General features: G+C 44.6%; 2 protein-coding genes across 2 annotated transcripts in view; both read left to right on the top strand.

Annotated features, from left to right (window-relative positions):
- Window positions 1-9821, top strand: part of cachd1 (cache domain containing 1) — a 59367-nt gene extending 49546 nt beyond the window's left edge. Inside the window, exons 18-27 of the mRNA XM_068320069.1 lie at window positions 196-295; window positions 392-508; window positions 965-1125; window positions 1265-1351; window positions 1916-2032; window positions 2421-2572; window positions 2793-2954; window positions 3215-3292; window positions 3888-3989; window positions 6653-9821. Of these exons, the coding sequence (XP_068176170.1) occupies window positions 196-295; window positions 392-508; window positions 965-1125; window positions 1265-1351; window positions 1916-2032; window positions 2421-2572; window positions 2793-2954; window positions 3215-3292; window positions 3888-3989; window positions 6653-6897 (1321 nt within the window). The 3' untranslated portion in view covers window positions 6898-9821. The remainder of the gene's footprint in view (window positions 1-195; window positions 296-391; window positions 509-964; window positions 1126-1264; window positions 1352-1915; window positions 2033-2420; window positions 2573-2792; window positions 2955-3214; window positions 3293-3887; window positions 3990-6652) is intronic.
- Window positions 9822-16277: 6456 nt separating this feature from the next.
- raver2 (ribonucleoprotein, PTB-binding 2) overlaps window positions 16278-20581 on the top strand; it is a 53713-nt gene continuing 49409 nt past the window's right edge. Inside the window, exon 1 of the mRNA XM_068319936.1 lies at window positions 16278-16553. Within this exon, the coding sequence (XP_068176037.1) occupies window positions 16281-16553 (273 nt within the window). The 5' untranslated portion in view covers window positions 16278-16280. The remainder of the gene's footprint in view (window positions 16554-20581) is intronic.

Below are 20581 nucleotides of genomic sequence, written 5' to 3'. Positions count from 1 at the left end.
GGGGGTGTGTGGAAGATGAGAGAATGTTCAAGGTTTTGAAAGAAGTAGAATGAAGTGGGGCTTTTTTTTTTTTAAAACCAAATTAAATACTGAAGGGAAAAGAAATGATGTTTGATGATGTTTTAAAAAGAACATACAAACAAAATAAAGTCAAAGTTTGCTTAAAGAACAATCACACTTTTGTGCACGTTGCAGATGCTTCATAATGGAGGACAGAGGGTACCTGGTGGCTCATCCGACTCTCATTGACCCCAAAGGTCACGCCCCTGCAGAGCAGCAGCACATCACCCACAAGGTAAAGGACCGGGACCTCACACACAACAACGATACGACTAAACACACCGCCGTCCTCGCTTTCTCACCATGGTCTTCCCGTCTGTCCGCCTGGCAGGAGCCGCTGGTGGCGAACGACATCCTGAACCATCCCAACTTTGTCAAGAAAAACTTGTGCAACAGCTTCAGCGACCGCACCGTGCAGCGATTCTACAAGTTCAACACCAGCATAATGGTGAGTCGGGGGAAATGCGAGAAGACGAGGAGTGTGAGTGACGTCAGGGACACTGTTGTATCTACAGGAGCTGACAGACAGTTGACATACAGTGTTGTAGTGCAATACTGTCCCCTTGTGGTTTTTACTGGAGTTGCACCCTTAAAGGTTTTTTTTTGTTCCCCCCTTCTTTAAATCTGTATAACCTGACGTATAATCCCAAATTCCCAGTTTTAAAATTATGAATGTGCAATTTTATCCATGCGTACTGTTAGATCACCAGATTAAGATTAAGAAGCCTCCCAAATTCCATTTAAAATTATTTAAACCTCGTCCCTTGCTGTGTGTTACCTTTACACATTTTGTTTAAGTGTGGTCGGTTTCAGATATATTCATTCATTCATTGCACTTATTGATCGTTCACCTCCAGCTCCCCACTGGTTAACGTTACGCTGACGATGTATTTCTCTTTTTAAGGGGGACCTAACCAACCTGGTTCACGGCAGCCACTGTTCTAAGTACCGTCTGACCCGGATCCCCGGCACCAACGCTTTTGCCGGCATCGTCAACGAGACGTGTGACTCTCTGGCGTTCTGCGCCTGCAGCACCGTGGACCGGCTCTGTCTCAACTGCCACAGGTCTCTGCTCTTTTTAGTCAGCGCTGCCGACGCGACACCATGCCCCCGTTTGCATCCCAGAAGATGAGATGAGGTTACCAGATAACGCTTTCCATTCATCCTTGTGGGTTTTTTTTTATTTTTTATTACTGTCTTTCAGAATGGAGCAAAATGAATGTGAGTGTCCGTGTGAGTGCCCCCTGGAGGTCAATGAGTGTACTGGCAACCTCACCAATGCTGAGAACAGGTGAGTGCAAAACTCAAGTCACAGAAACAAAGGTTGCAATAGAAATTTAAATAAAAAGGTATTTCTATGGACATTTTTGGGCTCATTCTGGGCGCTGGGTTAATGTCTGTGGGTGTTCTCTGTGCTCTCACTCTCGATCTCGTTTTCTCTCACATCTCTTGTTCTCTTTCTTGTTTTCTCCTTTCATCAACCATCAGCAGCTCCTGACAGCACATCAGTGTTTCAAACAGAACTTCCTCCTTTTTTCCACAAAGATGTGCAATTATCATTTTTCCCTGTCGTGTTCTCGTCTGTGTTTTATGTCAGGCGGCGTCGGGTTTTTTTTTGTCCTGTTTGAGCTGCTTTGCATAAATTGACACACTGAAGACAATCCTTTGAGGACTCACGCTTTGGTTTATCTTTTTATTAGATTTACTGTATGTTTAAATTGTGATTATTTCTAATATTTGGATGGATGTGTTGAACTTGTTTTTAACTAATAGTACACAGAAGGCTCCACCTTCCTGTGTGTGTTTTTGATAATCGTTTGTGTGTTTTATGATGGTGTGTGTGTGTGTCGCACAGGAACCCCAGCTGCGAGGTGCACCAGGAGCCCGTCAGTCTGAACGTGATTGACCCCGCCCTGCTCGACACCCTGCCCCAGTGCATCAACACTCGCTGCAGCCAGCGGTACACCAGCAGGTGAAGACACAACAACACACACATTACACACAGGTATAAGGAGGATACACACTCTAACAGACCCAGCAAACACACAACACACACTTGATTCTACCATGAGGTGTGTACCTTGTGTAGTTTTTCTGAGTTCTATGACTGTCATGTATCTGCACACATCCACCTAGTGGTAACAAGTGAGAAGACAGTCCCTTTTAATGTGAACAAATCACAAACAGCTCCTTACTTTGTCCTTGTTGGAGCTTATTTAACCTAGAAACACAACTTTCTAGAGATTCTTAGAGATTCCACTGCGACACACCCGATCAAGGTCCAGGTTTTTGCCCGTATTTAATTGGTGTGGACCCTCTATAAAGGGTTTGCTGATGGATAAACTTACATTCCGCTTCAGTGACTGTTTCGGCGTGTTGGACTGTGAGTGGTGCATGGTGGACAGCGACGGCAAGACCCATCTGGACAAGCCGTACTGCGCCCTGCAGAAGGAGTGCTTCGGGGGCATCGTCGGCGCCAAAAGCCCCTACGCAGACGGCCTGGGACTCGTCGGTGAGTAAAAAACAGGACGATGAATGAATCTTATTCAAAATTTACTTGGTAGATTTATTTTTTTCCAGTTAAGAGGAGCGAGTCTGGCACTGACGTGAGAATAAAAGTGCAGAAGGACGCGGCGTTTGATTTACGGCTTCTCAAGTCTTAAATTGAAAATCCTCCCTATAATTCCTCACCGTTGTCCGTCCATCTCTGTCTCTGCCTTTTCTTTTCACAGACGAGGAGGTGGCCTCCCTCAACATGATCAAGAGCGCCCCTGTGGGTCCGGTTGCCGGGGGCATTATGGGATGCATCATGGTGCTGGTGCTGGCGGTGTATGCATACAGACACCAGATCCACAGGCGTTCCCACCAGCATATGTCACCGCTGGCGGCACAGGGTGGGTTCAAAGGTCCCCCAAGTGCTTTTGTAGGATTAACTCGGCCCCAATCCCCATTCCTTTTCAAACCTACCCCTTGTTTTTAGAGGGACCCTTCGCTTTTTAACCTTCTTTTCTTGCTTGGTTTGTTTGAAAAGTATTACAGTTTCTGTTGCTGCCATCATTCGTGCATGTCTTTAGATATCACTCATGAGAGGAGCACTTCTCTCGGTAGATACATAGCATCTGTCTCATCTTTTTTTCTTTTTGTGATGCTGCAGAAATGTCGGTGAGAATGTCCAACCTGGACAATGAGCGAGACGAGAGGGATGAAGACAGCCACGAGGACAGAGGAATCAGTGAGTGTTATCTCCGACACATGCTGCAGGATATTACAATTCGAACGGCAGAAGTTCTTAACAGTTTGTCTTACAAACCCAATTCCAAAAAAAATATTTGGAGGATGTGGAACACAGAGTGCAATCATTTCCAAATTAACTGAAAACAGTTTCATGACGTATTTCAGGACCCGTGCAGAAACGATCCTTGATGCAATGTGTTCAAAAAGTGATGACGATGCCTCTTTTTATCCTCCGTCTGTTGAGAGTTAACCTGTTTCCTTGCAGATTGATCCAAGCAAGTGTTTTTTCCAAATTTGCCCATTCTTTTTTTGTATTTGAAGCTGGCATCGAATCCCATATGCAACAAGTTTCGTCCAAAATCATTACATAATTGCCTAACTGTGACAATAAATTCCACTTTTGTGCAACATAATCAGAAACTTCTGCTTAAAAACAGGAGGATGAATCAGAATTGTCATCTTTCCATCACTTTTGCCCGTCTATGATGTCACCTGTTTGTTCTTATTCTGCTACCAGAGAAAACATGAACGCGTCTGAAGTTTCAGTGACCACTTTCCTCGCCCTTGAGCCGTCCTCTTCTTTCCTCTTCCAGTCAGCAACACCCGATTCATCGCCGCGGTGATCGAGCGCCACACTCACACTCCGGAGCGGAGACGGCGGTACTGGGGGCGATCCGGGACGGAGAGCGACCACGGTGAGGAAACACAAATGTGATGTCACAGAGAACTGGCAGCCGCGTTCCGATCGTACTGGTTGCATGTTTTCTCGGAGGTGGCCAGTGTTTGCCTCTGCTGTTTAGTCTAAGTTCAAACTAAAATAATGTAGTTTCCAAAATAAATGATTCATGGGTTACATGAATCTTCAACCGGGCTTCGGATCCTGGCTTGTTCTCAAAAACCTTATTTTCTGTCATCAGCACCTCTGAGGGATTTTTTTTTTTTCTTCCCACCATCGCCGTTCGTAGAAACTCGTAAAAAACTGACACTCAGGGACCGGCGTGGACGGACAGCTTCACCCACACAGGCTCTGACTGCCTTCATCACTCCATTTCCTGGCAGCCGAGTGTCTCCAGCACTTGTTGCATAAGACGAGATGACAGAGGGAAAAAAAAAAAACACGGATGAGGAGAGGAGAATGGGCTGAAGTGAAACAAAGACATGAGTGGGAGCGTGTTATGTTCTGAACACAGTAGCTGTTAAAGCAGAGAGGATGGATACAGTTTTAGGAAATTTGTTTTTTGTTTTTTTTTAATTGACTTTGGTGTCTGAAATAATCCTAATCCAGAGAGTTTCAAAAGAAAGAGGCATGAGGGTCAGATTTAAGGTCTTCATCTGGAACACGTTTCACTCTTGTGCGCCGTGTCGTCGTGTAAACGAGAGCGAAACATAAGGAGGGTCACGATAAATCATGAAGAAAGATTTGTCACGCACGACTGGGGGGTGGGAAGAGGGGGGGGGGGTAGGAGAGTTTTAGAGGTTCAGAACTGGCGAGGGGGGATGGAGAGGGAGACGAGTTGAAAATGATGGAACGTGGAAGCGTTCATCAGGGATTACATCTGATTCATCTGATGCTGCTGCTCCTGTGATTGGTCAGAGGTGATCTACCACAGTCCACACACACACACACACACACACACACACACACACACACACACACACACACACACACACACACCATGAAAGGACGCCTCAGAATTTTAAAAAGATCCACGTTTAACATATTTAACGTTTTCCTCTCGGATTGTTTCGGAGTGTGTTTGACATAACGGTAGCGATCCCGGCCTCCTCGTGGCGGCAGGTAAGAAGGACGCTCCTGGGGTGAATAAGACCCAGACGTCGGCGTGAACTTTTCTTTTCTAACAAGCCGTGTGTCTCGGTTCCAAACGCTTTTTAAATGAGTGCAGACGAGCCGACGTGTCATTCGCTTTGTCCCAGACTCTCGGTCTGAACGCCGTCCGGGGTTGATCCTCGTCTCATCCCCTGCTGGTACGAGAAGAGTCCCAGAAATTTCTCAAAGGTCCAATCATGATATTTGAAGTTTGTCTCCGAGGTGCAATAACACGGTACTTCAGACCGTCTCTCCACCTAATCTCTTGACCTTAAGAGGGGATTTGCCGTCCTCACCTGGTGCAGCTGCAGACCTTCAGCGACGCGCCGCCGCTCACCTGCCTGGAACGCCGGCTCCTGCTTTGAGGAAAACAGGGATAAACCGGACTTAAGCTGGCACCTTCCATGTCTGGAGCTTGTTTGAAGTCTCCATCCCTTCTCCTCCTCCTGTAATCCAACCCTTCCACTCTTCTCCACCACGGGCCACCGATTCCATCTCTCCCTTCTCTGCTTTCGTTTCAAAACGCCGGCTGATCTCTGGGAGGGAAATCTGCGATGGAAGCTTTTGTTTTTGTGGGGATGATCTGAACTCCGCTCTGCAGGGGAACACGTTTGACGCTGCAGGGGCAGAACAGTCTGTCGAGAGGTAAAATCAACTTAAAGGCCCCCCCCCATTCCTGCATCTGCATACATGTGGGGTTTTAGTCTTTCCTTTTACAGAGTGGATCGGTATAATGCATCAGTGTAATCGTAAAGGCACTCTTACGAGGGTTATTCGCTCGACCGCAACAAAAGATTGATGTTCTTATATCCGTCTCCCACTTTATTCCCTGACCCAGTAATCTCTCCTCTCCATGACAGCAGTGCTGCCCTCCTACTGCTCCACTTCCCAGTGTATCCCAACCACCCCCTGGCTTCTATTTCCATCTCCTTAGGCTAAACATATGGGCAAGATTTGAAAGGAAGTGGTCATAAATATGTATGCTGGAAGAGAAATCTGAACCAAATAATACATTTAAAAAAAATTAAAAAAAAACACCTAGCAGGGGTATTTAGTTGTCGACATGCCATCGAGGTGCTTATGCTGCTCCTTGTATTCCCACGGATGGGAAATGTCTCCGACCGGAGGGTGTCGTTGCTGAATGGCTTCTTTTATGGTGTCTTTGAATGTCTGTACATTTTTTTTAATTTTTTTTTTTTGCAGCGCTGTTAATCTGGTGCAGTAGCTGCCAATTTGTTTGCTTTTGCTTTATCACCAAAAAGTAGCGCCTGAAGGACAGTTTCCTCTCTTATTATGTTGCATTTTGATTCAAGTACGTATTAAGAAGGAAAAAATCTTTGAAGTCAACGCTGTTTTATTTGTTTCTGGTGTAGTTTTTAGGGCAACAGTTCTATAAGGGTCTAAGGAAGGATTTTTTTTCACTAATTTCACGCTTGAGTTTTTGCAATCGATACTCAGACACTCCTAAAAAAAATCATCCTCATCTTCCGATATTAAACCTTTTGAACGCTCTTTCCTTTTCCTCTCCAGGCTACAGCACCATGAGTCCGCAGGAGGACAGCGAGAACCCGCCGGGAAACAACGACCCGCTGTCGGCGGGCGTCGACGTCGGCAACCACGACGACGACCTGGACCTGGACACGCCCCCTCAGACGGCCGCCCTGCTCAGCCACAAGTTTCACCCCTACCGACACACGCACATGCACCACCACCCGCTGCACATGCACCACCTGCAGGCCGCCGTCACGGTGCACAGCGTGGACGCAGAGTGCTGATCCTCGGGACTTTTTTTTTTTTTAAAGAGGCGTGTGATTTTGACGGCACGCCGTAGGTACAGGTAGGATGGGATGGAACCCACGGCGCCACTGGAACCTCCGCCATGAAAGAATGGATGCTTAGCTTACATGGGTATTCACCGACATCTCCATCTCACTTGTTAATTGTCAGACCCAGTCTGGTGTATTTAAGGTTTACATGCTATAATCACCTGGACTGGTAGAATTTTTTTAAAAAAAGGGATTTTTTTTAAAAGTTTTTTTTCTGAAGGAAATTTTTTGGCATTCGGGACTCTGTGAGAGCAAACAACAAGCAAAAACACACAAAACGGACGTTAAGCCTTGAAGGAGGACGAACAAACATTTTTGTACACAGAATATTCGACCGCAGGATAAACCGTAAACCCGAGGCTCCGTCGCAGCGTCTGCAGGGGTTTATTTCTACATACAGGAGGGGAAGGGAGCGCCCCTTACATCCGTGATGAACTGTCAAATGAAGAATCAATATACTGTATTTTCTCACAGGCCGGACCCCCCTACCACCCCACCACCACCACCACCACCATCTCGTTCCTCGCCTTAGGTTCTGCAGGTTGATGATCCTACGTTGGTTTTCTGCATAAGCTGCTGCTGGCCTTTACGCGACACGACACTTTGGTGAAGACATTTGGGACATTTTCACACGTGTTAGTGAATTTTCAATGTAGGAAAAAAAAACAAAAAAAAAAACAATCATGCAAATATAGGAGGAAACACTTTAAAAAGAAGGACACACTATTTTTCTACTATTTATTGATAAAGGTAGATTTTTGGGGGGAAGCGTCTGCCGCCAACGGGAACAACAAAGCCGTTCCTGTGGCCGATGCATCATATTTAGGGCTCATTATTTTTTTCCAGATACGGTTTCTCTTAAAATCTACATTTGCTTGTGTTTATTCAGAATTTTTTAAGACAACAGATCATGTAAATAATGGACTTATTTTCATCACAGGAAATCACTGGTGCACAACCAGCAGTTTGATCGGCTTCTGCTTTCTCTTCATTTTCTGTTACCAGAAATTATCCTGAGCCATTCTCGTGAGATGAGATTTTTTTTTTTTTTTTAGTTTTATTAAAGAGTTTGGCAAACAGAATCTTCTTCAAGCGATCCTACTTTTTGCCAAGCAGACATCTCAGATCTGCTCCTTCAAAAGACATTCAGGTATTTGTTCGGTGAATCTAGGTTTTTCCTGCGTCGGAGAGGCAAGGAGAAGTGATCTTTGACCTGTAGCACATATTTCTTTTTCTGAACGTAAGACCAGTCGTGCAGAGCATCCTCAGTCCGGACACGGACGCATCCTCCTGGGGATTGAGGAGGGAAAACGGCTTTTTTTGGGGTCGATAAACGATAATCTGAGATAATCCAGAGAGATTCACAGAAGACTTTTTAAGTGCTCTCCCTTCCAAAAACCTGCACCGATGCTGCCCGCTCCCTCTACGGAAAACTCTTACCACAACTTCGTAACCTCTTGAGGCCAAGCTGAGACTGCATACTCTAAAGGTCGCACGCTGGATGGCGGAGCTTCGTTTCCTGCGACGAGGGAGGTGGAGGTTTTTTGGGACGTGGGAGACGCGCTGCTGTCGTACAGAGGCCACACCCATTCTGTCGGCTCCTCTGTGGTTAACCACTGAAAATGTCTTTTCTACAATGTGTGTGTGTGTGTGTGTGTGTGTGAATGTGTGTGTGAGAGAGAGCGATAATCCGCCTGGAACATTTTCACTGAATGCATTAATGTATTTTTTCAAGATAGTATTAGAGAATTGCAGGTGAGAAATCCACTTATTTTATTGTGATGAAGAGTCGCCCGGCCCCCACCCCCACCCCCTCTTTGGGCGTCATGGGCTCGATTGTTCACCAGCGTGGCATTCGTTTATTTCTCCGTGCACAAATGTCTATTTGTTTCTCAGAGATTCATTACGTAAATGTACATATAGAGTCACAGATACCTATTAACGTCCTGCACACTCCATATTTTTTTATGTTAGACGTGTCATAAACTTCAAATGATGCTCAGATATCTGGGTTGATTTTTTTTTTTTGAAATGTCTGTTAACGGCATCTGGCTATATTTTCCGATGCCTTGGATGTTCTTTTTATTATTATTATTTTTTTAGATGTATTTTTCTTTTTAGGTCCATATTGGATGGAAGTCAGTGCTTGGAAAATAAAATAACACTTTTTTTTTTGTTTGTTTGAGAGAATTTTAGTTTTTAAAGGTCTCTGGGTTATTTTTGCTTTTTTTTTTTTTTTTTTTTTAAAGTATACATGTCCTCAAAATACTCAAGTTTATTTGTCCATGAACCCTTTTAAATTAAAATAAATAAATAATGGTACTACATCTGACCTAAAGAACCCCCCCCCTTCTTCTGAGGTCATCATTCAGTAAATGAATCATTGTTCTATAATTTTTTTTAAATTCTTCTCACGGTACAGCATTCGGAATCCAAGTTTTTGAGATCGAAAGAAGATTTTGAGATGCCTTTGTGCATCTGGGGCAATTTTTTTTCGAGTTTAAATCCTTTTTTTTTTGGTGGGGGGGGTGGACTTTTTAACAGTATTTACCAACAGTTGTAAACAAAGCGCATTAATTAATGTACTGAAGGAACATGTGTACATCACCCCCTCATGTATCATATAATCTTATCAAATTGAGATTTATTGCAATGTGAATGTGATAAAAATCCATTTTACACTAAAAACGTCTTTTCATTTGTTCCTTTTTTTTTTTTAACCGACGGTACGCCTGGGGGAGGATCTGCAGGAGGTTCTGGGTGTGATGCCAGTTGTTCTGTCGGGTTCACACAAGAACATTTTATAGTAGGGAGAAAAAAAAAAAGCCTCAGAATCATCATGACCTCATTCGGAGGAGCTCTAATGACATGAGGAATCATCAGCTACATTATTAAACTGATTTCTGTGACCCAATAATCAGACACATGAGATCCATGAGCCCTGATAAATTAAGAAAAGATGAAACAATACATTCCACTGATGGTCAGAATTTCTTGCAGTGATGTAACATGTTTTCTGTGGTAAAATCCTCCTACAGTTTTTTAATAGAATATTAATCTGCACTTAGCTCCACAAAAGGATTGTTTTTTTTCCGTGTGTTTCTAGCTGTTTTCAGGCTGAGGGAAGAATCGTGGTCCAGACTTCCCATCAGTTATTCATGAGGCCTTTTCTGATGCGATGCGTCCTGCCAGCAGAGCTGGGAAACAACCCACCACGGATGGAGAGACGACACGGTTCAGAGACGACGATCAGCAGCCGGTTTCCTTTGCTGCGGTTTTCTTACAGAAACAAAATAAAAAAGATAAATATTAAAGTTTAATTTGAGGTAGAATTTTAATAACGCTTTGACATAGTTGACCGGCTTTTGTCTTAATGGTTAAAAAGAAAGTTTTGATGTCATGAAGAAAATCTACGACTTGTGTTGTAGAAGGATCTTTTCTTGACGTTTGTTTTATCATTTTAACCATCAGTAACAGACAAAACTTAAAATAATCACATTTCTTGAGTGACACAAATGGAATTTACAACATTTTCCAAAAACAGTCACCTGTCTGATTGGAATACAACCAGAATCATCCTCCTCATGGATTGGCTCAAACCCCAGATGATGTCATCATGTGGGATAACGTTCCACTCTTGTGCTCAGAGATGCTGCTCAGTCTGTGGAGGGTTTTCACGTCCCGTGGGTTTTCTGTGGGCTTTGGGGTGGCTCCAAAAAAAAAAAAAGAATCTTATCAACTGATGACATCACCAGTGATAATGTCATCAGGCTCAAATTCCTATCTAGTTCAGTTAAATACAAGGGAAAGCAGACGTTTGAACACCAAACATCAACAGACACCGATCAGAACAGACTAATGGCACCACAGACAGGAGGACGAATCTATTTTAACTTTTCACGTCACATTCTAACCAAACCAGAATCTTTTGTTTATAAATGAAAGCTGCAGGTTTGCACGCCGAGGTTTTGGCTCTTGCTAACGCTTTTCGTTTTACACAGTCTTTGACTTTTCCTATTACACTTTTATGAATCCTATTTTTACCTTTCACGCTGACAGGGGGGAAGGTTGTTGCTCAGAGCCGACCATCTGCCGTCTCTACCGCCGTAGCCTATATGACAGGCTTTAAGTTTTCCATTTTAATATAGACACACAGACGTGTAGAAAGGACTCAACCGGAGAGTCTAATGACTGAAAGGTCAGGTCTTGTTTCAGATCGTGTTGTTTTTACATTAACGGAAGAGATGCTGCCTCCTTGGGTCTATTTCAAGTGGAGGTCATCGGTTCAGCTGGAGTGGACGTCTCTTCTTGAGGTGGACGTCGAAAAATAGAAAAAAGGGGGCTCAGTTTCCTGAACATCTCTGGCCCTGTTGAGATCTGACGGAGCTTCCTCTCCTCCCCCCCATCCGTCTGTCCGCCTTCCACCATGTTCCATAAACCTTAGCGGTTTGTCGGTGTTCATTTATACCTCGGTGACACGGCGCTGTCCTTGTCTCGTTTTTTTTTTTTTTTTTTTTTTGCTGTCACTGTACCTCCTCTGCTCTCTACCCCCCCGGCCCTACCTTCTTCTTCTTCCTCTTCTTCTTCTCGAGCTGTCTGCAGCTTCCTGCCAAGGAATGGCTGTGAATTAGAGCACCGAGCTGAGTGTCCAAGGCCCCCCTCGGGTCATTTCAGTCAGTCTTCGCTCTGCCAACTGGTACAGGAGACATGCACCAACAGCATATTTTTGTGTAGTCCAGAATTTACCCTCCTGCCTGTTTCCCAAAGGCATCTTACAGTAGCGGCGTAATCATCCAGTCATCAAGAATTCCATGTAAGCAATTTATAGCGCTTTTAAATCTTTTGCTTTCTGTACTATCACATGGGTTTCATTGAAAACTAGTGGAAAATGTTTGCAACAACTGATGACACAGCTCCAACCTCAGGGCAAAAAAAAACTGCCGGCGGGGGGGGGTTGGAGGAAGTGCTCCAGTTAAAATAGATGCAACTTTTTTCATTACTGATTCACACGCCGGCCGCGCCGATGAAAAGCTTATGACCACTGTAATTAGGACAGGAATTGGACAGGGAACCCTTGTGCACATTGTCCTTGTGGGTCCGGGTCAGCTGTTTTTAGTAGGTCACGTGTAATGGATGCATGAGAAAGGAAGACGTGCCCACCAGACTGCATTAGTAATCATTTATGAGAGTGACAACGGCTAATAATTGTATCTCCAGTTCTCCAGGCTGGACGGTGAGAGTGAGATATCCACAATCACACACACACACACACACATGTGCGTTTGCTCACCACCAACTCCCACGCACAATGAACTACTTCACCATTTAGGCCCCCCTCATCCATCTCCTTCTCCACTCCCCTCCCTCTCTCATCCCAACGCCTACTGGGCTCATCCCAGGTGCCCGCTTTGCCCGTTCATCCACTCTTCCCCACCCACGCCCTCACACACTCTCAATCCCGGCGATGCAGAGGCAAATGTTTTCCCGCTTTCTTCTCCTCGTCTGCGCTCCCACCCACTCTCAAAAATGAGCTGTGAATCAACGGCTGACACACTGAAGCACCAGCGAGGCCGCGGCGTTTCAGACGGAAAGGGACCGACGTCTCTGTCTGTCTCTTGGTTGGCGAAGCGTAGCTCATCACGATGGGCTTTGACTCGCACATAGGTAAAGCAATTCGAGAGGCAGAGTTTGTGTAGCTGCTGACAGGAGTTAATGCGTGAGTGTGTGTTTTACTTTTAGTGTGCAGAATGGTGCACGTTTTTGTCAGGAGGGGGGACCAAGGGAAAACATTAATTGTTCTCCCATGGAAATGTTGTTTAGCACTTAGTGGAGTGATTCATGCGTCTGTAAAACCAGCCTGTGCAGATGACAGGCAAGTCCTCACTGTCTTTACAGAGAACCGCTGCTCAATGATTCATGTCCCCCAATCTGTCAGCAGGCGCCGGCTATTACCAGCTGCAGTGAGATTAAACGCTTCCCTTATCTGAAAGCTTTTTCAGGTGTGAAAGGTCTTCTATTATACAGTTAGCGTAAGGGGGATGTATGCTGGTCCGGAACATTTCTCGACGTTTCATTTGCAGAACACTTTCCTGATTGGATTTGTAGTCATAACATTATGAACACGTGACTAATGTGTAGAGTCCTTTTTTTTTTTTTTTTTGCTACCAAAGTCAAGTCTTACACATCGAGACATTTACTCTGCCGGTCCCCTGAAGGCGTGCTGCGGTATCTGGCACTATGATATTTCCATCAGATCCCTTCTTTCCTGTAAATTGTGAGGTAGGGCCTCCATCAATCTGCCTTTTGTTTGTCAAGAACTTCCATCAGATGCTGATTGGATTGGGGTCTGAGGGGACCGGGGGACAAATCAACTTGAACTCACTGATTTCCTGTCACCATTACTCTGGCAATGGACAATGGCCTCATAAACCCATACCCATCAACCTGTGATACCCTTTTCTGTGTGTCCCGTAACATTTCTGACATATTCAGGACTAACATTTCAAGAAATCTAGTAGCTCTTCTTGAGATTGGATACTACGAGTTACCCTTTGCTCCCCTAACACCTAACACCTAACACCGGTTTCACTTCATTTGACCGTGTTTGGTTGGTACCACCGCGGTGCACTGGCGTCGTGCCCGGAGTGTCCCCTGCCTCATGCCCTATGCCACTGGGATAGGCTCCAGCTCCCCGTGACCCGCTGCGGCGGATATAGCGGTGGTCATATGACATTGAATGAATGAATGGTTGGTACCAAACACATGGTTGGTTCAGCCCAGACTGGTAGAACCCAAAAAGCTGTAGTTATGGAGTTCTCTGACCCAACCCTTGTCGAAGCTGCACAGATCCCAACAATCGCTCCTTTTCCTGTTTCAGACAGAGATGTTATAGAGATGTTTACCGTCCCTTTGTGTTTCTTGTTACACTATGTGCTGTACTGTCTGTTGTACTGCCTGTGTTGTACTGCCTGTTGTACTGCCTGTTGTACTGCCTGTGTTGTACTGCCTGTGTTGTACTGCCTGTTGTACTGCCTGTGTTGTACTGCCTATGTTGTACTGCCTGTTGTACTGCCTGTTGTACTGCCTGTGTTGTACTGCCTGTTGTACTGCCTGTTGTACTGTCTGTGTTGTACTGCCTATGTTGTACTGCCTGTTGTACTGCCTGTTGTACTGCCTGTGTTGTACTGCCTGTTGTACTGCCTGTTGTACTGTCTGTGTTGTACTGCCTGTTGTACTGCCTATGTTGTACTGCCTGTTGTACTGCCTGTTGTACTGTCTGTGTTGTACTGCCTGTTGTACTGCCTGTGTTGTACTGTCTGTTGTACTGCCTGTTGTACTGCCTGTTGTACTGCCTGTGTTGTACAGACCGCGGGTCTGACAGGACTGCAATTTCATCGGTGCTGTATGTCGTGCATATATGGTACATTTGACAATAAAGCTGACTTTGACGTGGACATCCACCGTGATGACAATATGTTGGTTCCTCATACAGTTTGACACTGTTTGAGGAAATCCATGCTATCCACCTCCCCATCGATGGTGACGAAGTTCTGGCTGATCGGTGATCTGGCTGATTTATTTCAGGATCCGTACAGTCAAGCAACCAGTTCTCACATTTGATAAGTTTCAACTTAAACTTCTTATAAAAATATCTGAGTCTGCTGATGCCTAACTTCCTGTCCCATGGTATCATGGTGGTTTGGAGGTAGAATACAGTACATCTTTAGTAGGCTTCATCATGAGGTTGAGAGCAATTGTCATCTTTTGATTTGCAAGATTTTCTGTCTCGGACTTTCAGCTCTGATATCAAATAGAATCAAACAAACTGAAAGATTAAAAATCACACTCCCCTAGATGTTCACTGCCCTCTGTTCTTCGTTTGAAATGGAATGAAATATCCCTTTCTTTATCCTTTCCACTTTGGAGAGGACTCGAGCGCGAGCTTGATTGAGGCATACAAACGCTCCATATACAGTCGGCACGTTCCGGTTGCACCGGTTCAGCCACTTGGCAAAGTTAGATCTCTTTCACCCACTGACAACTGTGATTGTCTGGACACCGATCTGCCAAGAAACGCTTTCACACAGATGGCGAGAAAGAGAACACGGAGGTTGGATCACGGAGGCTGATTTCACTGTCTCTCGCAGGCCTCGGCATAATCGAGCTCTAAATATTTCCTCGGTGGGTTGATGTGTTCTCGCTGACATGTTTGCGGGGCCTACGTGAGTGTGAATGCAACTCACGAGAGAGTAAAGTGTGTGTGTGTTTCTGTCAGCGACTCATGCAGCCAGCGGAAGCTACATAGGTATTGTGAGGACTCGACGGGGAGCTCTGTTCCCTTTGTGCTTGCCAGGAGCAGCTTTCCACCCACAGTGGGCAGGCAGGCAGGCTCGGCTGGCTGCAACCGCCGGTTTGGCATTGGCTAGATGACTTGGATAGAAACGAGGAAAGGCACAACGCCATTCATGGTTACATTATGAGCACGTAGGTTTAGAGGTTTTCACCAATGAATGGATCTCTCTCATTTTTTAATTGGACTATAGGACACAAAAAAAAGTTTGACCCACTGTGCTTAAAGCTGCACCTAGACTCAACATGTGGCTGATGATGATATATTCACTGCTTTTTGGTCTTGGCTTAAAATCCTGAGAATACAAGATTTAAGATGTTAACAAGACTGATGCATGAAAAAAAAAATTAGAATCATGTCAACTGCGTCCTGCCTCTCACATAAACCGAGCTTAAACTTGACTGTTCCACCGTGATTGACGGATCGTAATTGGCTCCGATGCATTCAGCAGACAGTTGGGGTCGCCAGGAGTCCGAGATGAAGCCTGACATGTCAGCAACCGTGTGGAGCATAAAATACCCCTTCAAACAAGTCAGCTGTGTTATTACCGAGAGTTCTGCGCCCTGCGCTGTTTGGATTCACATTAGAACAAGTAAATATGGTATATATATATATATATATATGTTTTTTTACTAGGAATGATGTCATGATGGCAAATAAGCAAATATTAGAATAAACTAATAAATAAAAAAGCATCTAAGAGTAAAGCTTCAAGGAGGAAATGTACTTTACGCAATTGAAACAGACCTTTTCGCGTTTTAATCTCCATATTTATCTTTTTCTCGCTTTATCTCTTTCATTTACAAACCTCTACCTGCGTGTTCTCTCTCTCTCTCTCTCTCTCTCTCTCTCTCTCTCTCTCTCTCTCTCTCTCTCTCTCTCTTTCTCCCTCTATTTCTCTCTCCCTCCCTCTTTCTCTCCTCTCTCTCTCTCTCTCTTTCTCTCTCTCTCTTCTCACACACTTTTCACTCAGCTACCCAAGATGGCGGCAGCCTCATCCATTCAGCCGCCGAGCCTTCACTCTTCTCTAGCCAGAGAGAGCGCACTTTCCCCGGAGATGGACAGCCCCGAGAGCCGGCAGCAGGAGGATGAGGAGGCGGCCGTGGCGCAGAGCTCGGACTCGGGGATTTGCCTCCGCGACCTGCCGGACCTGGAGCCGGAAGAGATCGAGAAGAGGCTGGCCAAAACTCGCCAGGAGCTGAGCAACAGGAGGAAAATCCTCATTAAGAACCTGCCGCCCGACACCACCAACCAGGTACACTGGAAAACTGGAGCCAAAGTAGCGCGGTTTAAGTTCTACGCGTTTACGCATAGCCGCGCTCGGTGCGCGTCCGCGACGCTTGGTAGTTCAGTTGCCCTGACTTGGCACCGTGCGTTCAGTATAAATTATCTGGTGGTGTTAGAGGTCTGAAGCTCCACAGCGACCTGAATGTAACCCAAAGGCTCATATTCTTACTCTAATTAAACCTTTGCATGAACATTATAAATCAATTTGATTCTACTCGTTCTCAGATTAATCATCAGAATAAAGGTCGGACTTGGATGAATTGTTTGACTATATTTGGAATATTTCACATCGCACTTAAAACTTACTTTAAAACGCCATCGTATCCCGTTAGTTATCTGTGTGTGAGTCCCTGCAAAACGTAGGAGATGAATCCTGTCCTGTCATTACGGTAAACGCGTCCAAACAAAAAAAAACCCCAAAAACCTGTGGCTTGCATAAAACCGATTGAATCAGGAAACAGGATTACTTTTCCTTCTGAACACCACTTTGGAATCTTTGAATTCATATTTTCAGTGATACTCAGATTCTCTCTTTTTATCCTTGTTGTAGTTTTTTTTTTTTGGAACCAGAAACTAAAGAAAGCCCCCAAAACAATTAGTATTATTGTTTCTCATTAGCTCCACCATGCGCAATTGTACAATTTGCCATCACTTTTGTTCTAAAAATATAGTTTCAAACAGTGAAAACCAAAGAAAGGAGCACTTCGAATAACTCATCATTTCTGCTCATGTAGTTTCCTATATTCAGTCTTACATTAACGGCAGAAGATGATGAGTCTGTGGTGTTTATTTTACGCAATAACGTTGTCTTCAGAGTGGTTCCACTGTTTATAACTGCTTTCTCCCACTAAGTGTCATTCATCACTTGCGTCAGCGCGCAAGCCTTTATGAGGCAGCGAGTCAAAGACGCCGATGGTGGATCCCTTCAGGGTTGTAGCACCAAATATACTTAGAAAGAGGCACGCAGCCAAGGACAAGCAGCGCTTTGTGAGATGTTTTAGTGCTCGTTTGTTTGTGTGTGTGTGGATGAGAGAGAGCGAGAGAGAGAAAGGACGTGGGAGTGTGAAAGAGTGCGAGTGCATGGTGTGCGTGTGTGTGTGGAGAGTGAGAGGGAAATTTGCTTGGTTTCGATGCAGGAACACAGGTGGATTTTCTCTTGTCTTTCTTATTTTTCCACATTATTCATGAAGCAGAATGTGTGACGTGTGCAGTGAGCCTGAACTCCTGAACGTGTCATGTGAATTCATGCATTTAAAGGAGTTCTGACCCCTGTATTATCCCAGGATTAATCTGGTAGTATTAACTCTTGTCTGTTGATCTGTGACCAAAAAAAAAAAAAAAACTCATTCAAAAATAACCATGGATAAGAGAATTGGTGGATAAACATCCTCTCTTTAATAGTGAGAGGTTTATTATGGTCCGACTGCTGCCTTTAGTTGTTGATCTTTTGATTGACAGGATGATGCAATGAAAAAGATCCACAAACTTTCAGAATAATCCGTTCACGTCTCTCAACGCGCAGAAATACAAAACGTTTTCCAGCTCCGGCTTCTCGGATCTAAAGATTTGCTCGGTTGCGATGCAAATTGAGCATTCTTGTTATTTCAACAGTTGGTTGGTAACAAAAAAAACAAATTTAAAGCCCACAGAAGTTAGGATACACAGTTTGTACTGTTTTTCTGACACCTAATATAGGAATGTATCCATAAAAATAATTACCAGATATCGGCAGAATACTTTGATTACTTGTTTTTTATGGATTATGCAGCACCTCCCATCAGTTTACAGACTTGTGAAGTCTTGCGAAGCATCTATTTCAACTCATCTGATGGACTCAGTCATGCTCTTCCGACTCCATCTTCCATTCCCCTCATCCACACTGCACCATTAGTGAGCACTACATAGCACACTGGATATATGAGTGCATGGAGTCCACGGTGGATTGTGTCAGATATATGGTCCTGCTGACAGTCCTCATCTCAGAGAGGAGCTGGGTGGGTGGGGGTGGGGAGTAATGGAGAGGAGGAGTCAGAGTGAGGAGAAATGTAAAAGAGTTTGGAGAGAGTGTAATGAAGGAAGGAGAAAAGAAGAGGGTAGACAGATGGCATGAGAGGATTAAGGATGTAAAATACTACCATGGAATCCACCTCAAAAAGGAGCTATTAACAACTCTTTAGCATTTTATCAAGTCAATTGGCCTCACTAGAATGTCATCAGTAGCAATTAACTTATAATAAAACCCGACTTATTGAGTCTAAATTCTTTTAAAACATATTCTGAATGACTACTAATTCACAGGTTATGTAATATTAATCTTTTGTGGGCTGAGACGGCACAAATTTTTTTTTGTCTACCAGTCTGATTAATGCTGAGAACCTTCAGCTATAACCTATAAATGAGATGAGCAGTTGAAAGTGTGAAATTTGACACGTTATAATTACGGTATTTTAGATGCTTTGGAGGCCATAATTCAGATATATTGAGCCGATGAGTTTAAAACGTTACTCTAAATCTTACGTAGGAGATTATACTGTGATGGGCTCAGTTGGATTTGGTGACCTCTAAAAATTCGAATGATGCCCAGCAGGGCGGCGTTCCTTTCCGTGCGCACGTACTGTTTAGTTGAACCTAGCTTGAAAGCGGTGCTAATCTATTCTATCCTAAACAAACTTCACACAATGCCTACGGCATGTTTTATACACACAACATGTTTCCATACAGAAAAACAAGTTTGGAGGAAGGTCTGTTACGAGATCAGCCAAAGCGTTGTGCAAGAACTCTGACCGACCCCAATCGAGCACCCCGGAGACCGCTCGGAATTTGAAGAAGAATAAAATGTGATGTTTGATTAAATCCAGGCACGTAGTATAAAAACACATTTTCAGATACTCTGGAGGGTACAATAGATGGGTGTGTGTGTTTAGGAATTTCTCAAAAAAAAAAAAAAAGAAACTTAAGCGAGATGTGCTCGTATTCATACTTCTCTTCGCACACCAACCAGAACTGGAGGTACAAAAGGTAAACCCGAGCACGCATAAATGTCAGAAAGCAGCGTGTGTCCGAGCCGCCGCCCACTTCCTCTCCTCTCTGTACATGCTGTGATGTGTGCACGTTTGTATGTCGGCAGCAGATGTTCATGAAATATGCCCTACTGACATTGGACGGCCTTCCTCACCTTCATCGCTCACCAGCCAGCGGGCACGTAGGCCTTCTCGTGATTTAGTTGTTTACTACGGATTTTTTTTGCAGATGTTTGCACCACAGTTAGTCAGCAGGCATTGGAGACAGACCTGTGTGACGGACTGCTGCTGCTGCTGCAGCCAGGGTAGACTAACAAGGTCATCTAGTCTGTTTATTTCCATTTGGCATTTGCACAAACATACATGTGACTTTACGGGTGACGTGATGAATACAGTGATCCCTCGTTACTCGCGGTTGATGCCTTCCAGGAAACACACGCAAATGACGAATTCCGCGATATGGTGGTAAACTATTTATCTTATTACTTAAGGTAATAAGATAGAATTACGCGTACGGTATCACGTGACTACCTCCTAAAAATCCATGATAAGGTGAAGTCGCGAGCGTTGATGCGCGAATGCACGAGGGATAACTGTATACGATTCGCCCTGTCACAGCAGGGCCAGTGTAATTCAGCATCACCCAGTTCACCTGACAGAGGCTCAGTGAAATGAGCTGTTCTGTTGTCAGTCATCCATCCATCCATCCATCTGGGGATACACCAAGGCATTCCCCAGCTAGTTGATACATATAATCTTTCCTGCATGTCCTGGATCTCCTCCCAGCGGAACATATCCGGAATGCCTCCCCTCAGAGGCGTCCGCGGGACATCCTGACCAAAAAACCTGGACCACCTCAGCTGACTCTTCTCAATATGGAGGAGCAGCAGCTGTACTTTTGAGCCCGTCCTGAATAACTGAGCCCTTCAGCCTGTCTCTAAGGATAAAGTCAGGCAAACTGAGACTTTGACATCTT

Source organism: Antennarius striatus, chromosome 7 (assembly GCF_040054535.1).
Source record: "Antennarius striatus isolate MH-2024 chromosome 7, ASM4005453v1, whole genome shotgun sequence".
Classification (NCBI taxonomy): domain Eukaryota; kingdom Metazoa; phylum Chordata; class Actinopteri; order Lophiiformes; family Antennariidae; genus Antennarius; species Antennarius striatus.
This window is presented reverse-complemented; position numbering and strand designations above follow the sequence as displayed.